Source organism: Geospiza fortis, unplaced genomic scaffold (genome assembly GCF_000277835.1).
Source record: "Geospiza fortis unplaced genomic scaffold, GeoFor_1.0 scaffold40, whole genome shotgun sequence".
NCBI lineage: Eukaryota > Metazoa > Chordata > Aves > Passeriformes > Thraupidae > Geospiza > Geospiza fortis.
Genome location: NW_005054297.1, coordinates 15463501 through 15483686, shown reverse-complemented (window position 1 = coordinate 15483686; position 20186 = coordinate 15463501). Strand labels below are relative to the sequence as shown.

At 35.5% G+C, this 20186-nt stretch overlaps 1 protein-coding gene across 1 annotated transcript in view; it reads right to left on the bottom strand.

Moving 5' to 3' along the window:
• TUSC3 (tumor suppressor candidate 3) overlaps positions 1-19652 on the bottom strand; it is a 107540-nt gene extending 87888 nt beyond the window's left edge. The window contains exons 1-2 of the mRNA XM_014311875.2: positions 19561-19652; positions 18978-19175 (exon numbers count right to left, since the gene is read on the bottom strand). Of these exons, the coding sequence (XP_014167350.2) occupies positions 18978-19175; positions 19561-19652 (290 nt within the window). The remainder of the gene's footprint in view (positions 1-18977; positions 19176-19560) is intronic.
• Positions 19653-20186: the final 534 nt, after the last annotated feature.

Sequence of the window (20186 nt, the reverse complement as noted above, 5' to 3'; positions counted from 1 at the left end):
AGCATAGAGAAATACTGCATCATTAGTTTTTAATCACAGGAAATAACCCATGTCATGCATACACCTACTTGTCTCCATCCAAATGACTGATGGAAGATGACCAATATATTAGACTGAAAAAAGACTTCTAGAATCATCTAATTCAAAAAAAATTATATGAAATAAGAATCTCTTATCAGTTCTTCAGGATCAAATGAGTACTCACTGCAGCACCATTGCTCTTATCAAGATGTAATATAGTTTCAGTTAAAATGGGTTTAAAAATCATACATTCTTGATACTTAAAATTGTTTTTACAATTTAAAATGTTGTAGAGGTCATCCTCAAATCATAGTTAAATTCAGGAGTTTCCATGGACTGCTGAGGGTATTGTCCAGCAGAGATTATAAAGTCTACAAGGATGGAGATTCTGCATCTTCTACAGACATCCTCTTCATTATTAATTATTTTTTCCCTTTAATTTCCACTGAAAATTTCCTTCTTCCTGCACCTTCTGGATGTCTCTGTCATTTCACTATGCAAATTACTAGATTATGAATAACACATCCATTCCTTGTGTTTCTTGGAAAAAAACTGAAGAAAAAAATTAAGAGCTCTGATTTTCACCAATTCAGAAACTGCATGATTTTCAGATTGATAGTTATCGACAGAAGGGAAGAATCCCTGTTCAAACATGTACAATATAAAACTTACACAATCTGAAAAAACTGATTAAGTTCGATATGCCATATCAGCTATGTGTCTGCATAGGAAGAACCAAATGTGTTTATCATAACAGTAACATACAAGTCCAGTTCTGAAAATTTAAATCTCTTCTAAGTCAAACAGGTAATGTCCAATTCAAAGGCCAAACAATCAGAGCTTTCCTCCTAGGTCAATGTTACATAATTACTCTCAGTCCCAGAAAGCTGAAACTGCATTCACTGTCTAAGACCATCATCAATAAAAGATCCAGATATCAACCCAATTATCATTAAAGAAGTATGTGCTTCAGTAAGAGGCTCCTAAGCATCTGCAGTACAGAGGCCAATATTTGGGAGAGTCTTAGTGCAGTATACAGTGGGAAAACGAGAATGTACTCTTAAGAATGATGACCCACTGTGAAGAACATGTTTCCATACTACACTGGTTAAGATGTAAACAAACCCCCTACACAGAGATGGTAAAAACATTATTGCAATCCAATTTGTGCATGGCAAAATACAGGTCTGATTACATAATAAGTTTGAATATAAGTGATTTGGCAGCTTCACTTCATTCAATATTCATGGTTATGAGATAGAAAAAAAAAAACCTACTTCAGGCCAGAAGCGATTCTTGTAAAAGAACAAATTAACTACGAAGCAAGGTAGCTGTAAAGCCTTTTGAACAGTAACTCTATTCAGTAAATGCAGAAGTATGTCACATGGACAACACTGCTCCAGTTAGTAGGAGAGATGAAAAGCACTTGCTTTCTTTGACAGCAAAATACCTGGCAAAGATGAAGATTAATAAAATTACAAGGTATGAGCTGTAAGACTTGTCAATCCTCTCTCGATGCAGTTGTAACTACATATGTAGATTCCTCAACAGCATCATTCTGTAAAGCATGGAAAGAGACATGCAAGACCTAGGACTGACAAACTACTCATGACTGAGCATTCCTCATGGAGAGATCCATTAGTGGAAAACATTAGGCTCAAGAAAACCAGAACTGAAAACAGTGGAAGGGTAGAATATTACAGGTTGGTGAGGAGATAACGCTTCCCCTCTCTGGGTACCCATTTGCAGATGTCCTTAGGAAAAAAAAAAATACTGGATTAGGTGAACTCTGACTGAATGAGTCAAGACATTCTTACCCATCTTATATTGAGATCCTAGATGATTTGATGTTATAAAATATTCAAAGCATAAAGTAATTTTAAACCACTGCTCAGAAAGGAATTCAAAAAGAAAATATATCGTCTGATTATCACAACATGGCACACTGTTTCCTGTTCTCGGAAGAGATATCATCTGAACCATTTTCATGCAACAGAACACAGCAACAGGACAAAAATCACTTCCATAAGGGCTCCTGTCAATAGATGGATAATAAGAGAGGCAACGAGTAGAGCTTAATGAATGAGAATCATCCCTTTTATATATTAGAGCAGAGAGTGATCATGATGAGATCAGAATCCATTACTAGCTTTATGTATTTCAAGGAACTGCAATAAGGACTGAAGCAGGAAAAATAAAAGCATTTAAAAGAGATCATATTTATTTTGATAGCATTTCACACCATGTCATCCCATTTTTCCTCTCCAAGTGTAGCAAAGTACAAAGAATTTACAGAGCTAATTCATGCAGCCTAGTTTGAATTTTCAGGGAAGAAATGCAAACTTAAAACCTGCAACTCACAATGAAGACCTCCAAGCCAAAAGCAAGGAACTTACTAAATCTCAAAGACAAAAGAAGATCACAGACAAAAAGAATCATGATGAGTTTCTGGAGTCTCTGAGAACTACTACACTTTATGCCATGATTAGGAAAGTCAGGTCCAACAGAATAACAATCTGGGTTGAATATCTGTAAAACTGAATGTCCTTTAGTATCTCACGGTTAGAAACAGTAATTGGGGTATCTGAAGGATTTATTCTTGTTGTTACTTGGCAGCGCTTGGAAACAGAAGGAGAGCACATGACACTTAAGTATATGCTAACAATCAGAACAGTATCAGTAGAAATTTCCACAGAGAAAACCTGAATCACATGAAATAGCAACTAAGTATTTTCTTCTGCAGTGCGAACTGCAAGATAACTTTCTAAAACAATGACTTATCAACCTGGAAACAAATGAATGAGTGATTCAAGAGCAAGTTTAAAAAGTTAAAAGCTGAAAAATAAATAATAAAAAAGGGATTCTTAAATTTCTATCTTTACTTGAAAAGGCAGACCTGGAAGGAAGGCTCACACAAGGCAAATAACTGAATTAAGAACGAATACAGCATTCAGTCAACTCAGCAATAGGGAGAAACTCAAATTGTGGCTGAAATAGGCTGATGGCAACTAGGAGGAAGAAGAAAATAGTATGACATAGTCTTTCTTGAGTGCTGTCAACTGAGCCCATTTGGATCCTGACAGGATATACTTCTATAAATATCAGCACTAAATGTGAACATGGTCTCTGATTTTAGAATAAATCGCACAGATCAGAAGGTAAGAGAAAAGGTAAGTACCAAAAAATGAAATCAAACCCTTGATTCCTTTCCACACTTGTCTCCAGATATTATAATGATTACAGGTGTGCTTTCTGCTCCCACTCCAAAGAAATCCAGAGGGTTTTATGGGAAAGAACAACAGAAAAATTTCTAAACAATACAGATCTTCAGAGACATCAAAATTTTACTCAACCTACTTTTGCATTTCATTCACCTCTCTCCTTAGAGGGGAGCAAAATCTGACAATCTATCTTAGAACAACAGATATAAAACAGATTGTGGGAATACTTTTAGAACCATCTGTACATACCAGGAAGAGCAGAATACTGAAAAGAAGGGAAATTTTAAAATACCAAAATTCTTGAGAAGAATGTTGTAAATATTGTAGAAAAGATGAAACTAAAGGCTATAAGAAAAAATATCTAGATAATCACAGAAGTGTGACACTAATTCAGAAGTATGATGACAAAAATATACAAAGGAAAACCATCATATGAGGAAAAAGTAGAATCACTGGGAGCTGCAACATGACTAAACAGACTGGAAGAAAAAGAATGCAGTATTACACTGAAGGCAAGAAACATACAACCTTAATACAGGAAGTGAATGTAGGCAGTCAGAAATTTGGCTTTGAACAGACTAGAGAACAATTTTTGGCAGAAAATACATGCATAACTTTCCCCAGGGCAGCCACAAATGTTTCAGGATGAAGTCTGCTCTTTGAGTTGAGCAGGCTTTAAGTTTGCATCAATACATGTGAATATTCTATTTCTAGAGAAAACAGAAAAACCTAAGATAATAACAAAAGCTAAAAAAATAGGAATTAAATTATAAGAATCAATCCACACACAAATAAAAAAAAAAAAACCACATCTGGGACATAGGAAGGAAACAAGGAGACTTTTAGGTTAAACAGAATATGAACATATTCACAGGAAGAATAAAAGTAACTTTTCCTGTACCAAGTGGAGTTTGTAGCTGGTGAATCTGCATTTTATAAAAACCCACAGGGTTTGGAAAACAAGTTATACCTTGAAAAACAAAAAAAAAAAAACAAGTGAAAAAGGCAATGAAAAACTGTATCAGAAGATGACTACAATTGTCAAAAATCTGCAGAATCCCTATCAGAGGAAGGATACAAGATTATAAGAGACAAATCTACTATTATGTTTCTTCTTTATAAGCATTATGGCTAGAGCTGCATAAAATTAGAAAAAGATGCACTCTTGTATCCACACTTTTTCAAGACCATATCATGCTGGCATTGTCAAAGTTTTAAAAGACACCAGGGAAACTGGGGTTTTTTGACCATGTGCAACCATAAATATTTGATGGACTTCTATTATACATTCAGTTTGTTCTGCTTTCAGAAAATATCATAACATACAGAACTCAATTTCATAAATCGTTTTAAGTCTAACAGACTTTTGCAGATTGACAAAACCTATCATGTGCACTTACAGAACTTTTTTCCAAAAATTAAATTTACTAAATTTGACACATTATTTGCTACTAAGAAAGGCACAGAGCACATAAAGACCACTACTCTTCCAAGAATTGAAAATAATTTGTGTTGCCATACCTCAGAAATAACAACAAAAAAAAAGAGAAAAGAAAAAAAAGGAAAAAGCAATGTATACTCCGTTCTTTGCTATGAAACGGAAAAAGCAAGAAAAAAGGGAAGTATCATCCTTTGCAGTTTATAAAATGGACAAGCAACCAAAGAAGTTACACAGGAAAGAAGTTACGCATCTAAAAATTGAATTCAAATACCTAAAGTCTGCAGATGACTTCAGCATTAGGGGCAGTCCTCTCAATGTCTCTCTCTCAAGCTGAAAAGGTAAGAAAGCAATTTTCTTTCTTCTACAAGGACCTCAGGAAGTAGTACTGTGTTTCATTGCTTCACATGAAATTAATGAAAGTCCACTTTGGTTTCAAAGTCAACTCTTCCAATATTTTTTTTCTCCAAATATCAGTTAATCTGCTTTAGGACACTAACAGTAATTATCAAACACAATCAAAAATATATACAACACTTGATATGGTTTACAATAGCAACATGATCCAGTCAATTTAATGGACAACCTACTATCATACCAGAAAGTGAAGGGTCCAAACCAAAGCATTAAAACTAATAAAAATCCTACTTCATATAAGGGAAAATTCACATCTTCTCTTGCCAGAAATGACAAATTGTAACACATATATGTGTTCATATGATACAACTATTTAATCACTAAAATTTGGATGCAAGTTCAAGCTCTTGGTTTTTCCTTCTTTCTTTTCAAGATATGCAAAACCATCCTTTTCCTTGTTTTTTCTTATCATAAAACATTTCAATAAAGAGATTATACAAGCAATTTTAAAAAGCTAGAAAAGTAGGCAGTAGAGAAAGTTTTGAAGGTATCACAATTAATTGAGTGTAAGCTTCACTTTTAAAAATTAGAAAATGTGTACTTTACAGCCATTGCACCTATTTTAATGTATGCTTCAGAGTATTATGTCTCATAATACTTTCTTCAAACTTTTCATCATGACTCATGGTCATTGGGAGAGAAATCTGCATCTCCCCTCACATTATTTCACTGTCAATTGATTGCTAATGATTATTCATAAATTCTTTGCCACCTCGGACATTCACTCTCCATAGTTTTATTTTATCATGCCATCCATTCATTGGTCACTTTATTGTCACAATTTCCTAGCAAATTCTGTTTCTCAGAAGGCAAAAACACACTCATAAATATGACAGAACCACTAAGTTCAGCATTCTTCCTTGTGCCTAGTACCTCAGCATTTTCAAACAACAAAACCTTTAACCTCTCTCAGCCATCCACATGAGGTTCTTGTCATTTACCCATACATTAAGAAACAGAAGTATCACAGTTTCTTGAGCAGGAATTCCTTTAATCAGAATACTACCTTCCCAGTAAGTAGTTCATTAGAACAGAAAGGACATAACATGGTGCTAAGTTAATTAATGGATTCAGTGGTACAACAGGAGGTAGATAATCTCTAGTGGCAGACAAAGCACTTAATCCTTTTAATATAAAATAATTACTTTGCACTTTTAGATCTATTTCTGAGTAGTTTAAGGAAAAACTATTCATAGATACCAGCATATAATTTTTATCTAAATTAAAAAAAAATTTGATTAGTAAGACTAAAGCAGAAGTTCGTTGTGGAATATTAAACCATGACTGTAAAAGCAGTCAGAAAGCTTTAATGCAAAACCTAATGGTTTTAATATGTTAATATGTTATTGCTGTTTAAACACCAATACTCAGCATTATTTTCTATGTTGAATATTAAAAATTCAGTTACCTTATAATGACTAACTCAATAAATCATATTGAGGAAACTGGGGGTGAAATTAATGTCTACAATAGAAAAATAAAAATATGATGTGCTTACCAAAATTACATTTCATTCTCATAAAAATATTCTCATACTATCATGAAGTCTATATTTTTACCTTTTGAAATTAGCTTCTAAAATCCACATGAAATCAAATTTCTAATTCTATACCTTTTTCATTTTTAGAAAAAGTTGCTATAGTTCTAATGATGGAAACCAGCTAAAAGCCCATTTTAAAGCACACTTTTAAAATTTTTTGTAGAGTCAACATTCAGTGTAAAGACTTGAGTAAAGATGTGTTTCCTCCAGAACATTTTTACTATCAAAACAGTTGATTAGATTCAGGAAAAGTTCCATTTTCACTTGGGAGAAGTACAGACATCAAATTACTTTTGAAAACAAAGCTGCTGTATCAGCTAATGAACTCATAATTTTCTCCCTCACAGCCAAGCAAGTATGAGTTCTGCATGACAGCACAACGCATTCACTCTTTAGAAAAACTGATGTTGCTATAACTGAACAGCTTTAGCTAGATTTTTTTAATCACTTAAGACACATGCCAATAGACCAATACACTAACAGAACCATAACTAGATCACTTTAATATGGTCAGACAAAAAAATGAAATTAAAGTTCTATTTCCTATGATTGTACACGTCATCTGAATGCGCAATATATACTTGCTTTTACAACCTATCTAACATTGTGCACTTCAGTCTCTTGTAAAATGAACACCATACCTGTCCTAACTGTATGAAGGGGATATGGAGGAAAACACTCAGTTCTTACACAGGTGGGGACCATCTTCATCAGTATTGTGCCCTACAGGTAGCTAAAGCTCCAATACTAACATAAGAGAATTCTAGACTGGGGTGACTTAAGGCTTCATTGCTTCCCGGTGCAGCTCATTTGCTAATATGTTTTCTACAGTATAAAAAATTTTGCACTAAAATTTACCAGCTTTAGTGCCTCTCCTCTCATTTATCATTTCATTAAAACAAAGTCAAATAATGTGGCATTTGATGACCTATAAATGTACATAATCTATAATCTATAAATCATTATAATTGTGTGCTATACACTCTTTTGCTTGGTATCTGTAGAAGTAATGAGGTACTTAGATTTATCCACACAGAGCAGTTAATTGAGGAATATGGATCTACAGCAAACAGAAATGGAAACCAGAGTGGGCAATTCTAAAGTTGAACAAGCTTCTCCTGTCTGTCACAAGGTACTTAAAAAACATACTTAAATTTTGTGTTATCTCCCCTGGCTTGGATATTACTTTCTTGTAATATCCAAATGGCCGGCAATGCTGAAAGAAAAATGCAGAATTGAGAACCTTTATGTTCCCACCAAGACCACTATTACCTTAAAATATTTCAGGGCTGGCTCTTTGAGCGCTAGGCATAGTGCACTCTATACTTAGTTCCTTCAGCCACCTCCACTGTCACACAGAGTTACAGCTGAGAAGGTGATAGCTGCTTAAACAGAGAAAGCAAGTGTACAGAGGTTATCCTGAGAAGCCTTCACTACTTTAAAGTAACCTTGATTTCTTTCACTGCCCTCCCAACTGGTTTGGCAGGCAGTACTCATGTCCAGATGGTGGGCAAGTAAACCTACTTGAACAGATTGTATTACAATGTTTTACACTGAACAGTTATTGGATTAAATGTATAAATAGCTGTGGGAACCCAGGACTTTCCTCTTTCAAATGATCATCATTCAGCTAGAAAATTATCTTCTTCTTGTCACTCCTCTGTGCCCAGTGAATTCTGCAACATTGTCCAAACCTCTGTGTCGGTGTAAGAGGACAGTTCAGAGTGCAAACAATGCTCTAGAGGGGGAAAAAAACTGATATACTTCAGAGCAGGAACTTTTTGAATTAATACAATAATGAAGATCATCTTAAGAGGACCCAAGCACCCAAAGGAACAGACAGACAAGTGTTCAAGGTACTTTATGTGAAGCAGTGTAAAGTTTCCCAGAAATCAAATTAATATCAACTGCTCCCACTGTATCAGTTTCCCAGACATGCTTTAACCATAATTCTACTGTGGAAGAGGTTGAGATGTCACATTTAATTGAAAATTTAACTCCTATTGTGAATATTACAAGTTCATAGCACACAATGACTTAAGGAAGCTTAGTTTCCGTGCACAGAATGAGCTAAAATACAAGCTGTCAAATCAGATGAGGACTGTCCTTCTTTATGCACTAAAGTAGAAGTTCAGGTAACTATTACTTTTAAAGAAATTGCATTATGTTAGCACCCTCACAAACCAATATGCAGTTACATGAAGGCATTTTAGTTAAAGTTTTACTCTGAAAGCTACATTCTCCACAAAGTCTGGTTAAAGCGCTTTGATCATTTATAGCACTTAGAGTTACAGGACAAAAACCCAGAGACATCAATACCAAAGCAAATGCTATTTCATCTAGACCATCATCAAGATGCTAGTGTAAATCTAGTGTAAATACATATGTGTGCATATACAGGCACACAGCCCCACATCTCCACTGACTGATTTATTCAGCTTACAGGAAACAAAAAAATGAAAAAGCTTACAATGCATTTGAAGGGCAAAATTATTAGCAGTGCCCATGACACACCACAGGGAGAAATGTTCAGATCCCTTGAAGTTCTAAAGAAGAGTTTAAGGAGTAACTAGGAAATTAGATGAAAGAATGTAGAAGTAGACAGCAGATTGTAAATGTAGCTGGAACCAGTGGATAAAGAGATTATGAGGAACCTAAGTGGTTTTGTGGCAGTCATGTAACAAAAAAGAGTGCATGCCCTAAGAGAAGTTCAAGACAAGGTCCCTTAAAATTTTGGGGGCTCTCAGTGAATACGACCACCTTTAGATGATCCTCTAAGACCACAAATAAACTTCCAGTAAGGGGCAAAGACACATAAATTCATTCTAGGAGAAGCGATGTTTATGTATTAGCTTGGAAGTATGTTGTAGTGACTATGTACAGTCATGATGGAATAAATACCACATTGTAAAATTTCATTATACACATTCAATAAGAGGAAAAATACTGTGAATGTGTGCAGCACTAATAATAACAAAGAATGCCTGGTTTCTAATAGTCCCCATTGTGACACAACGATTATTCTCTGGCTGATTTCAGTTATCACCCCAAATAAAAAAAAAGCATAAAGGAAATAAAGAACAATTATAATATCTAGAGTCTGTCCAGCAGATATCAATAACTTTATCTTTTCTTCTAAACAAATTGCCCACTAAAGAAGCTGGTGCACTGCTATCAACTAACAGAGATTTGAAAAAAAATCTAGACAACAGCTTCTATTCATAACTAGCTTAGAAGAAAAAGAGAAGAAAAATATTTACGCAATAACTTCCGCATTAATGCACCATTCATGTCCTTTTCATAACAATTCCTATCTCATCCACTCAATGTGCTGTTGCATTGTCACTAACTGAATCCACCAGCTGTGGACAAGCAAGAGGCATAACAGTCGTACATCTTCAATTTTGGACTGGCATTCTTGAAATTCCTATGAAATTCCTGCCATTCATTTTCCATTTCAGTTGAAGCTTTAGTAGAAATCAGGCATAGAACAGAAAAATGGAAAAAGTTTCCACTGAAATGTTTTAGAGCTGAGCCATCAGCTATCAAGAGTGCAAACCATGGCTAAAATATTTAGAAGTGGGATGCAAAAATAATATAGAATTCAGCTAACTTTACAGAAGACATTTCTTTACTTCTGAGTATATTTGATCATTGGCTTCATAGTTTTTATTTTCCCATACACATTTTTTCTATCCTTCAGCCCAATGATAAGAAAAATCCTACTTTATCAAAGAAATTAACTTCAGCAAGTTCCATTTATTTTCCAAAACACAGGAAAAACAGGAAACAATGTTCAGAAAACATGTGATGGTATTTCCATTTAAGTCACAAGAATGTGTAATGTTACAACAGACAGAAGATTTGCACATCTTGAAGCTAACTTGTTTTTCACTGACTAGATCTGAGGATAGAAGCTAACCAAATTCATCAACAACAGGCATCTGCAACACAGTAATTCTACTTCACATCCAACTTTTAAGTTGCACAGACATTGCAGTAATGGAGGAGAAAATTCTCGATGATCTCTAGGCCTCTGAGCATGCCCTGCACTTTAACATGCCAGACTTGGCCATGAGATAAGTTACAGCCCCGCATAAGAGTCAGATAAAGAAGGTGGCAAGTGCATTAGTTTCCTCAGGCATCATCTGAAAATACCCAATAACTGAAGACATCTTGGTAAAACGCATTACAAAAGATTCACTTGAAAACAAAAACCACTTATTGCTGCATGAGTTTGTGCACTCTTCTAAATTTCAGTTTTTGACTCAAGTAGGGGTAAGTGTATTCAACATCATCTTCACCCCTGTGGAAGTATTCAGGTCCCACATCTCAAAATCCCTGAAACCTATCCTATAAACCATAATAAATAGGCATGCCTATACCATCCCACATGTGTGTGCAGAATACATACCACCTTAACCACATCACCTTCAGTACATCACCATAAGATGAAAGAAAAAGAAAACACTACTCTAATCAAGTTATTATATTATTATTTTGATTTTTAGTTGTTATTATTGTTAAGGACCATGTACATAATCCACACTGAAGAATCACTATATGTTGTCATCACTACCTTCTCCTCCTGCAGCTGAAGAGTACACAATACTTTATCACCACATATTCTGAACAGCACAGCTTTTACAGTTTTGACTTTAGCATCCAAATTCTGGAGAATTATAAGATTTCAGAAACATTCTTTTGCATTTTGTATTCCCTAGTTCAAGATCACTGACTATAAAGAGTGCTGGTACTGTGACCTATGATGAGGTGCTCTACTGTTAAATAAATTGCTCTACAATTCCCTCACCTAATTGTAGCCTGAATTCCTCTCCTTGGAAAGACACCTAAACATATGTAGATACAGCTAATTTACTCCTTCACTGTATGTAGCCCTAGCCCGCTAACTCCTAGGATATCTAGAAGAGCATTACCTAGGTCAGTCAAAATAGACACAGGTATTCGATTCATATTCAAATATCTTCTTTATCTTTCTAGATAGCCTTGAAAAAAAACAAAGTAGAGAAACGAACTGTGTCTCAAAAAAATCTATCTGCTCAGCTTTCTCATTCCCTACATTAATCTCCTGCGCAGAATCTGTACCTCCAGCTATGTCTTTTACAGAAAGACAAAGATTCACACTAAAATACTTTAACAGGATTAAAAAGAAAAATAATTTTAAGTTTCATATTTTTAGTGTATCAGTACCCCAGTGAACCTAGTAATTATGGATTAAATGGAATTTGTATTTCACTGCAGTTTACTACCAAAAATACAAGAGGGTCATATGTACATAAGTAAGAGAAGTAAAAAGAACAAAATATTTTAAGTAACAATTTGAACCACCGAAGCAAACAAAGACAAAGCAGCTACAATTACCAGCAAAAGTTTAAACAATACCAACCAAAAAATACCTCTCCTACTTTATTGTTAAAATAACCATAATCCTCAGAATAGTGCAGAAAACCACTGCAATATAACAAATCATTATACTAAACAGACTCTTGCAGGAGAGCAAAGTCTTGAGTTGAAGGCCTAACTTTAGATTCAGAATGCAACTGACCACTGACAAGATCTGAGAAACAAAATATGTGAAAAAGCCTGAATGTGTATGTATGACCTGAAAATAGGAAAATATAAAGGGAATTAGCTAATTAATTAACTGAATAACTGCCAATTATTTTTCATGAAAAACAGGCTAAGTATCAAAAGACTTCACAAAACAATCAAGTTGACAAAAATGCTGAGTATAAATTATTTAAAAAGCCCCAGAAATGAACCTTAAACTATAAATGGGGATTTTACAGTATTACCTAAACTTTTGCTTGACAAGCTCAAAAATCTACATTGAGGAGATATTTACATGGCTCAGACATGAATATATACACAGTGAAATCTCAAAAAGCTAAACAGAAATGTCAATATCCCAGATTCAGTAGACTAGCATAATTGGCCTTTTTAAGGCAATTGGTTAACAACAGCAGTTGAACATGCTATTTTTTTTAATAGTAGACAAGACAGTAATAGTGATTTGAAACTATGAAAAAGCCAAAGTAAAAGCAGAGTAGAAAATGGTTTCTATCCTTCAAGAAGCAGATGCTACAGCCTATAACCTTGAGCAGCTCTGTGAGCTCAAAATATCATTCCAGAGGGACTGCATAACTGTAATTACCACTTCTGTTATGAACTTGATATACAAAATGTTCTATGCAACACAGCCAAACTCTGCTAAGCTTAATGACCAGTTCCTCTGAAATTCAAAAATTAGTTGCTTTAGATTCAGCAGCAAAGGATAAGAAAAATTAATGGAATGGCACAGTTAGGCTAAGGACTGCAATTCCTTAGAAAGAGATTATGAACTTGGGGTATTCCAGAATGGTATTATCAGATACAATCATCAAAAGAAAGTAAAATCCTAATAGCAAATCCTATTGCTATTAGGTGGGAGAACAGTCTGTCCAGAGAAATGCTGGTCCTGCCACTACTTTAGCACTCAGGAAGAAGAGTGTTTTCATGAAGAAGCCTGCAATAGCAAGGGTACAAATCTTTTGCTACTCTATTTAGTAGATTTATTAGAGCAAGAGAACGAGGCCTAAACCAAATACCAGGTAAAGGTCCTTCTTTAGTTCTGACCATTATCATAGCCAATAAAATGTGACCTTGAAAACACTTCTAAAAATCAAGAGAATAAATCTGAAGACCCAAACCAATATCCAAAAAACCCAGTGCTTTCCACCCAGTGCTTAGAATTAAAAATTCTAATTTCACTAACTGATCTTTCCAGAGCATGTAGAATTCAAGCAGATACAATCTGTATTTTCCATGTGGTTGCACAGGATGTGCTGTATAAATGGCTATAGAACAGAACAGGGGAAAAGATCAATTATGTCACTGATCTGTCTTATGACAGCAAGGATGCCAAACAGAGACATCTGGGACAAAAGGTTTCAGTAACCCAATCACAAAATGCTATCAGGCCACTATAAGCATCCTTCACTTACTGTATGCAGTCACTGAAGTTTTCTACAGATTGGTCAAAGCCAGAACTGCTAGTCAATTTTGCAAAATTTTTGCAAAACTTTAGTTAATTAGAAATAAAGAAGAGAGGGATATAGATGTTTTATGGGGTTGTAAAAAACAGCAGAAAAAAGGAATTCTTGCAAATATTTTTTTTCCTCTACGCTGTCCCCGTTCTTTTTGGGACAAGAGTAGAGAAAAACATTTAGAATTGCATTTAATGAGTTTTATATTTCCAGGCATGGGTTAGAATTTATTTCACCTCAAACTGAGAACACTTGTTTTAAAGCTTTAAGCATTGTTTAAAAAAGCCTCTCTCTACTGTAACAACAGTTAAAATGTCCACTTACATAAATGCATACAAAATCTCCACTCAAAATACATCTTTAAAATTATTTGAAGGCAAATCTACAGTGAGGCCTAAGTTTCACTCCATAGGTTCAAGCTTTGCCACATCTCAGTTTTTAATAATGTTTTTAAAGAGAAGTCTGTAATTGGTGTAACTGCCAAACACTTTCATGCATCCTGTGTCAAAAGCAAAAACATGTAGTGCTCCACAGTCTGGAGACCAAACCTAAAATTTTCACAATTACAAGATGAAGAAGGCTTTATATTCAAATTTAATTTTAAACAGAATTTCAGTAGACTAAGAGGAGAAACTTAGATTTTAATTGTCACTGTTATTTAAATAGTATCAGAGATCTTGAAAAATGGAGAATTTATTTTTTAAACTATATGTGAAATTGAATATATGCTAAACACTTCCCATTCATCACAAACCTTTTTTTCCTCCTTCCCTTTGCTCGCTCTACCATGTTTCCTAATATTTCTTTCAATTAACTACACATGCAGAACACTGAAGAAAAGAATGTTACAGATCATTGAAAACAGCACCAAGAGATAAAGTAAGAAACTAAGTAGTATTCTTTCAATTTTGGAGTAAGACCAAGGACAGCAGGTATTGCTGGCTCTAGGTCTGAATGGGTGAGAATTCCTACCTTTATGGTGAACCACGATGAGAAAAACATTTTAAAGTGGAGGATGCCATTCTGGCTGCAACATGGTAATAATCAATAACTGCAAATAAACATAATAGGCTCACTATGAAACCTTAAAGGAATACAAAAACACACGGTGCAGAAACAAGGGGATAGTGCCAATCTATCTCAGTTAACTTCAAATAAAACAGGAAAGTATGATCAGGACTGAAGATTCTCTCAGAAAAATTATCATATTTAATACTTTAAGCCTTAAAAAACCATACAGGTCCTTCTATTTAATCTAAAAAATAACAACCAAATGAACAATAACCTGTTCTTTATGGTCATGATGAGGTCAAGAATTAACAGGGTCAAAAATGTAGGCCATAAACACCCAGAAATTTAGGTTAGATCTTTAGGGGAAAAGAAAAAGCCAGAAGTTGTAAAGTCGCCACGACTAAAGACTTCCGTGGGCACATCACATACATATTTGTCATGAATAATAAAAGTACGGCTGAGCTTTGGGATAAACTATCAATTAGATTATCCTTCCAACTCTACCTCACACAATTTCTCACAACTGTCATAACTTCTACACTCAGCTTGGGAAAACAGGTAGAAAAAGGTAAAGAACTATTATAAATATATGAATCTTGAAATCCTTTTAAAATAATCAGGACAAACTAAGATATCACAGAACCTTGCCTTACAGAAGAGTAAAATTACCACAATATTTTTATATGTCTTCAGCATCATTTTTAGTAGACTCAAGCTCAACAAAATACTTCCCCCTGAAGAAAGCTTGTATCTAAACAGATACCTTCCCTGTGTCAGATTTAACAGTAATGACAAACTACCTGCAGAAAAAGTTACTCCAATTGCCTATCAGTGGTTTAACTAAGCTTCTGAGCCACCCACCTGAAAGCTCAAAAATAAACATTATCCTCCATGAGAAATGCTTTTAATATTGCAAACTCAATGTTCTCTATGTGTTTCAGTCACAAGAAAATCTATATTAGAAAGCCAAGCAGTATATTTCAAAGTTAATGACTCTGATTCCTTTAGTTTTTCTAATAGACTAACCCACCTCAAATTTGTATAAGATATATAAAAAGCATTGCAAGGACTGGGAAGAGAAAATGCATGTACATTAATGAAATTGTATTATCTCAAATGTGTGGAAAGAGTTAATTGTTATTTCTCTTATTATGCATACAGTTTCCAAGAGAACAATCCTTCTCCAGTGTCTTGTTGATACTTCACAATCAAGAACTTTAATTTATTCACTTTAAATAAAGGTACTCTTCAGCACCCAAATTAAATTCATAAAAGCAGACTTTTCAAATCTAGTTAGCTTCTAAGTGTGAGCTATGGGGGAAAGTTGTGGTGTTGTTCTTCATCTCATTTTCAAATTAGACATTCCAATGTTTCCTATTTATCTCCTCACTTGTGAAGGCTATCATGAATGTCCATAATATGGAAAAGGTACAGCAAGATTAAAGAAAACAGTGGGAATGTTTATGTGTTTATAAGTTCATGAAGTCATTCTAAAAATAGCTTCCATGAAACCAGATGACTAATACTCTAATTCAAATCTATTTCCAAATAGCTCTTTAAATTCTTGCAGATTTAATCAAATTTAAAACCACCTTAGCACTTCTCAGTAATTTGCCAGAGAAGACAATTTCTTTAGTTATCATTAATAGCATTTTACTGTATAAGACTATGTGTTTCAGCAATTTAAGGACTTGCACATTTTCTAAATACAGCTTTAATGTAGTATTTCACAATCAACACAGAAATTTATAACAATTTTTCCCAGTTTCCCTGGTTATTTACTCTGCTAGCATCAAGTCCTTCAGAAATATCTAATATCTTAACTCAGTCCTTTCCTTCCTGCAAAGGCATCTCCACCCTTGCTCATACAACTGACCCAGATACCTCCAATCATTCAGACTTTATGGATACTTTTCTATGTAGTCAACACTTTAAAAGATAAATTAATAAAAAAATAAAATCATTGTCTCCACCAAGAATGTTTTCCTTCCTTAAGACTTAAGTCCAACATCTCAAGTTCTTGTTATCTTGAAGTACTTTTCAAGTAATCAATTTTTTTTTTTTTTAATTTTGATTGGGAAAGTAGTTTCTTCTCTCTGGTCCTTTACCTCTCTTTTTGGACAACCATGTCAACAAACACACACAGAGCACACAGAAAGTAGAAAACTGAGATGTGAGATGATTTTATCTCATGAGACACACATTTCAACCCCACTAGATTAGCTTTTCTCTTGCGGTGTTCACTTTGAAACAATTCAGTGCGCGTTCAACCATTTTTCCAACTTCCTAAAAAAAGCTGTGTCAATCTTACCAGTCTTTGTATAGAACATCTTCAGTTCATGTAACACATTTAACTTCCACCACCTTTACCTGTTACCACTGTGCTTCTGGACAGTGGTGTGAACAGCAGTGTCCCACAGCATAATATCCTGCACTCTTTCAATTCACATAATTTTCCTCGGAACAGTTTTAAAACGTTACTTCCAAACTACTTACTGTAAGTACAAGTTTCATTTTTCACATACAGATGTTTTCCTCATTATATGCATTGGGTAAACTACTACAGCTTTTAACATGAAGGTTATGGGGCAAGAAGAGTGAGATTTTAGCTCTAACATATACAACACAGAAGAATACAGTGTATAAAACCCTGAAAGAAAAACAAGTTACACTTTATTTTAAGCTTGCATTTAAAGTGAAGCAAGAACTTATAATATTGTAAGAGTTTCTGTAAAGATCCAGTCATAGATACTATGTCTAGGTCTACATAAAGCCAAGGGTTTGTCTGTATGAGCAGTCCATTGCCTTAAAAGCAAAATATTAAATGAAAAATGGCAGCAAAAAGATCCAGAAGACTGGGATGTGTTTGTTTAAATCAGTTAGAAAGGAAAACACTGAATAACAAGCTTTACAGAGGAGAAATACCTGCTTGAACTGTAATACCAAATAGGTGGACAAACAAACAAATTTTTTCATCCTTTTATGTACCACCTCCACAGTAGGACTGAGAAACTTTCTAAAAAGTAGTTGTACATGTCCATTTTAATTTGCCGTTATTTACTTGTTAGGAAAATGATCTCACTTAAAAGAAAGATTATTTCAGCTATCTTGGTAGCACAGCTGGCACTCCACATGAAAGTGTCAACAAAAGTTGCAGTGCCAGCACATCACAGCAAGAGAGAATCAAGTGTCAAACATTAAACACATTTTATAAAGGAAACCTAATAAGTTAAAGTTTTGAAAAGAAGTTAATTAGAGTAGCAGAAGGGCACCACATTTACTGCTTACTCATTCCAGAAAGAGTGGAAAAGACAATGAATGCTTAGAGTGAAGGTGTTCATTTTTTACAATGATGCCCAAGGGATTTATTTCAATGATCAGATTACTTATCTTGGTAAGACCAGTGTCACACCATTATTTAAATACTTAAATAAGATTTTTACATACTAACTTTGGCCTTGTAAAATCACAGAACGTTGTGAGTTGGAAGGGACACTGAGTCCATCTCCCAACTTCACACAGGGCAATCAAAAGTCAAACCATATGCTGAAAAACATTGTCCATATGACTCCTGAACACCTACAGGTTTGGGGCAATGACCACTTCCATGGATACCTTATTGTGTGCCCAACCACTCTCTCAGTTAGGATCTCTTCACTAATATCACATCTGAACTCCTCCTGAAGTAGATTTAAGTCATTCCTTCCATTCTTGTCACTGGACATCAGTGGAAAGACATCCCTGTTGTTTTACATCTTTGGCTTGTAAGCCTTAATAACCTACATAGTTCTTTAAAGAAAAACAAAACAAGCAAAACCCTAAAATTTGGACCATCCTTCTCTTTGTCTGAGCTGCTAGCTCAGAGAAAGAATCAGCTGTAAAAACTCCATAGTTTGGTTAAAAGCTAACTCCTCCCATAAATGAAGCTATAGTGACACTGTAGAGACTACTGGCCTAACACTTGGTAAGCAAAAGTCTGGCCTGAAATCTAGGGCAACCTAGGAAGAAGAGTGTAGGCAGCTCTAGCAGCACTGAAATCTGGAAAAGGCAAGTATGTACAGTACACGTTTTTACACACTTCCCTATTTAAATACAGAAGTTGGGGAAGATAAGCTGTTGATATGAATCTGAATTAAAACTGCTCCTTCCTCCACGTCTCTCTTACCGAGAGGACAGCTCGAAGAGGCACCATCACCTACACCTGCACTCACACGCACACCTGCTGCCATCTCTTTGATGCTCTTTATTATCTCCGGGCATTTCATTCCCTTGGCACCACAAACACGGGTTTAACTTCCACCTCCCGCGGGCTCCTTGGCCCGCCTGGCTGGCCCACCGCAGCCCAGCCCAGCGGATCCCGGCGCAGGAGGGCGGCCCAGCCCGTGCCCCCTTTGCTCAGCACCGGCCATTTCAAGGCCCAGGGCAGCGCAGGGCACGGGCCCGGGCACGGACAGCACCAGTGGCCTTCTATGATGGAGTGACTACATCAGTGGACAAGGGAAAGGCTACAGATGTCATCTAACTGAGTATCTGTAAAGCCTTTGACACAATATCCTACAACATCCTTCTCTCTAAATTAGAGAGAGAACAATCCATCCAATTTGGTGGATGAGCTATTAGATGGATAAGAAATTGGTTGGATGATCATATCTGGAGGATAGTGGTCAATGGCTCAGAGACCTGAAGGAAATCAATGACAAATGGTGTCCCACAGGGGCCTGTATTGGGACTGATGTTGTTTAATATCTTCATTAATGACATAGACAGAAGGATCCTTACGTCTATGTCATTAATGAAGATATTAAACAGAGTGCACCTTCAGCAAGTTTGGAGATTACACCAAGCTGAGTGGTGCAGTTGACACACCTGAAGGATTCGGCTCGGCTGCCCCGGGCAGCGCTGCGGTTCCGCCCGCCCGGGCTCAGCTTCACTGCTGCCCCCGGCTGCCCGCAGCGCATCGTGCAATCCTGCATGGAGACTGTAAAACAAAACAAGACAAAGCACCAAAAACCCCCACCAAAACCCGACCCGAACTATAATGACTTCTTTCTTGTATGTTTATGCACATACACTTTTCAGATTTCATTAGGCACGCACAAAGCCAGCTTTGCAGAAAATAGTATTAGTGCAATATGCTAATACAATTAATTCGAATTTAATTCCCAGAGCATTAACTGTGCAGGTCTGAATTGATATTCTGATTCATGATACAGTCCTCAAATCAGTGATTGTGCATTTCTTGAAAGTGCACACTGCAGTGCACAGGATAGGTAATGTTAAATTAATGAGCACATACTTCTCTTTTTTCCCCTAGAATTCCAAGTACACTCTGTGCTACATTAGTTACTTACACACAGCTGTGCTGAAGACTCAGAAAGCAGAACTATTCATTTCTTTGGAGATCTTGCTGTATCACTAGAAAGTTTTGTGCCTTTTATAATAGAACACCACAATGAAATAGAAAGCTGAGGCCCCAGGAACATATTTTAAAG